The 6,009-nt window shown below is 37.1% G+C and overlaps 1 protein-coding gene across 4 annotated transcripts in view; it reads left to right on the forward strand.

Moving 5' to 3' along the window:
* The window catches only part of LOC112645336 (zinc finger protein 285), a 37,368-nt gene extending 31,673 nt beyond the window's left edge, over positions 1-5,695 (forward strand). For 2 of the 4 annotated variants that reach the window (XM_049109438.1, XM_049109440.1), the window contains exon 4: positions 5,455-5,695. In XM_049109438.1, the coding sequence (XP_048965395.1) occupies positions 5,455-5,666 (212 nt within the window). In that variant the 3' untranslated portion in view covers positions 5,667-5,695. The remainder of the gene's footprint in view (positions 1-5,454) is intronic. The other 2 variants (XM_035712505.2, XM_049109442.1) reach the window with 2 other exon arrangements.
* Positions 5,696-6,009: the final 314 nt, after the last annotated feature.

Below are 6,009 nucleotides of genomic sequence, written 5' to 3' on the forward strand. Positions count from 1 at the left end.
TGCAGTAACATGAGATCTACCCTTTTAGCAAACTTTTAAGTATATAATACAGTATTGTTGCTTTTAGACACTATGGTGTACTGCAGATCTTTAGAACTAATTTACCTTTCATAACTGAAACTTTATACCATTGAACAACTCCCCATTTCCCCTTCCCCCTGGCTCCTGATAATCACCATTCTGTTCTCTCTCCTATGAATTTGACTAATTAGGTAACTCATTTAAGTAGAATCATGCCATTTTTACCCTGTGACTGGCTTATTTCCCTTAGCATAAAGTCCTCAATATGCTAAAGAATGAAACTGGACCCCATCTTACAACACACACACACACACACACACACACACACACACACACACACACTCAAATTGATTAAAGACTTAAATAAAAAACCTGAAACCATAAAACTTCTAGAAGAAAACATAGGGGGGAACCTCTTTACATTGGTCTTGGCAGTGATTTCTTGGATATGACACCAAAAGCACAACTGACAAAAGTGAAAGTAGACAAGTGGGATGACAACCAGCTAAAAAGCTTCTGCAAGCAAAGAAAACAATCAAAGAATGAGAAGGCAATCTATGGAATGGAAGAAAATCTATGCAAATCATATATCTGATAAGGTGTTAATGTATAAAATATAAAAGGAACCCCTACAATCCAATAATAAATACCAACACAATAACCTGATTTTAAAATGGGCACAGGACTTGAATAGACACTTCCCAGAGAAGATGTACAAATGTCCAACAAGTTTACGAAAAGATGCTCAACATCACTAATCAGTGAAAAGCAAATCAAAACCACAATATGATATCAACTCACACTGGTAAGATGGCTATTATTTAAAAAAAAAACATCAAGAGATAACAAGTGTTGAGGACATAGAGAAATTGGAACTCTTACACTGTTTGTGGGAATTAAAATGGTGCAACTTATATGGAAAACAGCAGCGGAGATTCCCCCTAAAATTAAAAATGTAACTACAATATAATTACCTTTATGGATATGTATCTCAAAGAACTGAAAGCAAGATGAGATATCTGCTTTCCCATGTTCATTGCACCACTATTCCCAACAGCCAAGAAACAACCCAAATGTCCATTGACAAATACACGGATAAAGAAAATATGGTATATACTACACACAATGGAATATTATTCAGCCTTAACAAGAAGGAGATCTTTTCATTTGTACATTTAGCTTTGTAAATAAAATTCTCAGTATTCAACCTGGCTTTGAGAGATCAAGAGAAGGCATACATTTTAAGAACTTTCCCCAAGAGGAGACAAAAGGTATGGCATGGACACATCCATAGAACAGGTCTAAGAAAGCCTCAGAATTCGTAGCCAAACTGACTGGTGAAGAGATTGCTTTCCTGAAGCCAGTCAGTAAAGACTGGAGGAAGTGTTTTCACTAAATGCAAAACCAGCAATGCAAAACCCCAAAAAACAAAAAAAATCAATGAAATGTGATACCACCAAAGAAACAATAATTTTCCAGTAACCAATCCCATAGAAAGAAGCTCTAGGAATTGCCTGACAAAGAATTTAAAATAATTTTTTAAAGAAAGCTCAGCAAGTTATCAGAGAACACAGATAGATAATTAAATCAGGAAAACAATACATGAACAAAACAAAACTAGAGAAATAGAAAAAATTTTTAAAGAAGAGTTGAACACATTCTAGCACTGAAGAGAACAATGACTGAAATGGGAAAAAAAAAAAACAAAAAAAAAAACAGTGTCAAAATGAACTTGATCAAGCAGACCAAAGAGTCTGGTAACACGAAGACCAGCTATTTGGAATTATCTGGTCAGAGGAGAAAAATATCATCTGCTCTCACTTATATGTGGAATCTAAAACAAAAAAATAAACTCATAGAAACAGAAAATATTTGTTTCCAGAGGCAGAGGATGATGAATAGTTGAAATGGGTGGTGCAGTAAAAAAGTAAAACCTCAAGTTATGTTTTAAGTCCTGCAGATGTAATGTATAGCATGGTGATCATAGTTTAATACAGTATCGTATATTTGAAAGTTGCTAAGATAGTAAATCTTAAAAGTTCTAATCACCAAAAAATTGTAACTATATGTGGTAATGGATGTTAACTAGACTTATTATGGTGATTCTTTGATAATATATACATATATCAAACCATTATTTTGTACACCTAAAACTAATGTCAATTACATCTCAATTCTTAACATCTGAAAAAAAGTTAAGGGTGGTGAATTACAGTAGCTTTATTTTTATGGCACTTTATACTCTACAAACTGTTCTATACTTATTTTATTTTGCCAGTTTTATTCAATATTCAAATGCAATTTATAGGTAGTAGATCATCAAACCTAAATCAAAAGTCTTGAATTATCTTTCCAATTTGAACTTTTAACTCAATAAGAATTATATATAATTATCGCAGTTCTGCATCGGCGTTGTCTGAATTAATAAGGTTTTGCTCTATTGTAGCTATAATAGACCTGACAATTTTATGGCCATCTTATATCCCAGAGTGCTACTTCCACCTACATGTTAGTAATAAATACTGTTTCTTCAAACAGAGCATCCCAGTTCAAAGAAAAAAATAGTGGCAATGTCAAAAGCTGGCAAGGATGCAGAGAAACTGGAATTCTCATACATTTCTGTTGGGAATGTAAAATGGTACAGGCACTCTGGAAAAAAGTTTAGCAGTTCCATAAAGAACTGAACATATAGGGATCACTGGGTGGCGCAGCAGTTTAGCGCCTGCCTTTGGCCCAGGGCGTGATCCTGGAGACCTGGGATCGAATCCCACGTCAGGCTTCTGGTGCATGGAGCCTGCTTCTCCCTCTGCCTATGTCTCTGCCTCTCTCTCTCTCTCTATCTCTGTGTGACTATCATAAATAAATTTTTAAAAAATTAAAAAAAAGAACTGAACATATACTTACAATACACCCCAGCCACTGCACTCCTGGACATTTACCAGAGAAATAAAAAAATTTACAGACACATAAAAAATCTGTACATTAATGTTCATATTTATTTATAATAGCAAAAAAGCTAAAACAAAATTTCCTCAATAAGTAAATGGTTAAACAAACTCTGGCACATCCACGTTATGGAATACCACTCAGTACTAAAAAGCAATGGATCATTGATACATGCAATTACTTGGATAGATCTTGAGATCAGTTTACTGAGTGAAAAACCCAACTTCCTTTTTTTAAATTATTTATTTTTATTTTTTTTATTTTTTAAAGATTTTATTTATTTATTCATGATAGTCACACAGAGAGAGAGAGAGAGAGAGGCAGAGACACAGGCAGAGAGAGAAGCAGGCTCCATGCACCGGGAGCCCAACATGGGACTCGATCCCGGGTCTCCAGGATCGCACCCTGGGCCAAAAGCAGGCGCCAAACCGCTGCGCCACCCAGGGATCCCAAAACCCAACTTCCTATATGATTCCAATTATATAACATTCTTAAAGTGACCAAGTTATAGAGATGGAAAACGGAGTTATGGCTTGTTGCCACCGTCCGACCTCATGACAGAGTATCTTCTTGCATATTGCTAGCCTGGAAAAGATCAAAATTCAAAATATGGTTTCTACTGAGTGGGTGTTGATTTCACACCATTGTAAGTGGAACCACTGTAAGTCAGAGAATGTCTGTACTTATAAGATGAACATTAGGATTGCTGGATGGTTTACTGTAGGCTCTACTGACTCCCATTGCATTTATTTTTTTAAAGATTTTATTTATTTATTTATTCATTCATTCATTCATTCATTCATTCATTCATTCATTCATGAGAGACACACACAGAGAGAGGCAGAGACACAGGCAGAGGGAGAACCAGGCTCCATTCAAGGAGCCCGATGTGGGACTTGATCCTTGGTCTCCAGGATCACTCCCTGGGCCAAAGGCAGGCGCTCAACTGCTGAGCCACCCAGGTGTCCCCCTCCCATTGCATTTAAAAATTCTTTTACTCTAAAAAAAAAAGCTTTGCTTTTATCTTATCCTAATATATGTGAAACTTCAAAACTGATATTAATACATATTTTTTTCCTTTCATGGAGATAACATCTGTTATATAAGGGATCACATAGTCTGATTTGTGATCATGGTTTCCTTGTTTTAAGCCCTGTTTTTACATATTTGCTGTTCTTTTTGCTTCCTCTCCAAAGGGAAACTTTATTTTTTTAAAAAAGATTTTATCTATCTATCTATCTATCTATCTATCTATCTATCTATGAGAGACACACAGAGAGAGAGAGACAGCAACGCAGGCAGAGGGAGAAGCAGGCTCCATGCAGGGAGCCCGAGGTGGGACTCGATCCTGGGACTCCAGGATCGTGCCCTGGGCTGAAGACAGGCGCTAAACCACTCAGCCACTCAGGGATCCCCCCAACCTAGCCTTTAAATAAGAATGATCAAATACAATTAATCTGTTTGGATTTTTAAAAAGATTTTATTTATTCATGAGGGACACAGAGGCAGAAACATAGGCAGCCGGAGAAACAGACTCCCTGCAGGGAGCCTGATGCAGGACTTGATCCCAGGACCCCCAGATCATGACCTGAGCCAAAGGCAGACGGTCAACCATTGAGCCACCCAGGTGCCCCTCTGTTTGGATATTGATTGGAATAAACTAGCTATAAAAGGCAATTTTTCAGTAAACAGGAACTCAAACTGACATTAGATAATACTAAGAATTGTTAAGTTTGTTTCATAAAGTAACAATTTTGTGTGTACATAAGAAAATATTGTAATTTTAAGTGATATATATGTAGTATTTGGAAGGAAATCACAATGTCAAGGAGTAGCTTTATTTTTATTTTTTTGGAGTAGCTTTAAAATACTTCAGAAAAAAAAATTAAGAAATGATAAGTGAAGCCACTGTGGGAAAGATTTTAAGTGTGGAATTTAAGGTATATACATTTGGTGTTTCATGTTACTGTTCTCAATACTTTTATATTATTCTCAATACAATACTTGTTGTATTATTGTTTCATTTTAAAAATTGTTTTCTGCCCAGAAGGAAAGAGGTGAGTACATACTTCCTGTAGTTTAACTTGTCAGTTACCTGGACTCCATCCCCACCTCAACCTATCCCCCATCCTGAATAAAAGAAAAATACTCATAGCAAATATTTAATATCAAAGAGCAACACAGGAGTAGTCAAAGGGAAGTCTGAGTTCAAACTAAAAAATTTTAAAGGAAAAACCTTTTTTCCCCATTGCAGTATTTTCTCCAACTCCTTGCCAGAGCAGTTCCTTTCACTTGTCAGAAATAACATTGCTGTTTGTTTTGTAGCATGATCTGTGCTCGGAATTCCTTGTGGATTCTTAGCATCTTGAAAGAAATAGTTTATGCCAGATAGCACAGTCAGAGGTAGATGAATACAGGCATATGTAAAGAGGCAATCAAGGCAAACTGAGCCTGAGATACCGTATCCCCTTCTCCCCCTTTTTATAGATTTTACTTCATTCTTCCTCACAGAGACAGGCAGAGACATAGGCAGAAGGAGAAGCAGGCTCCCCTCAGTAGTCTGGGGACTCGATCCCAGGACCCCGGATCATGACCTGAGCCGAAGGCCAACGCTCAACCACCGAGCCACCCAGGCGCCCAGAGATATACCATATTCCTTAATGCAGCACGCAGCCAGTCCCTTTAAAAGTTTGTCTTAAAAAAAAAATAATAATAATAAAAAAATAAAAGCTTGCCTTTTTTCTGTCTTTTCTGCTAAAAAGTTATATTTTCATATGAAAAGCTCCGCTTTCTTCCCAAGTACTAGTTCTTGGGAAGAGAAAAAAAAAATTACAAAAAGAAAAAAAACGCTTATAGCGCAGAAGCCACTCAGAATTTAACCAAAAGCAATAGAGGCTGGGGGGCCGGAATCACGATCCCGCAGAGGATTCTGGGAGGTGTAGTCGGAAGGGCCTCCACTCCAGGAGGGCGGGGCCGTAGCCCTAAACCGCTCAGGGATTCTGGGAAGTGTAGTCCAGAACTTCCGTGCAGTGGACGACATTT

Source organism: Canis lupus, chromosome 1 (genome assembly GCF_003254725.2).
Source record: "Canis lupus dingo isolate Sandy chromosome 1, ASM325472v2, whole genome shotgun sequence".
Classification (NCBI taxonomy): domain Eukaryota; kingdom Metazoa; phylum Chordata; class Mammalia; order Carnivora; family Canidae; genus Canis; species Canis lupus.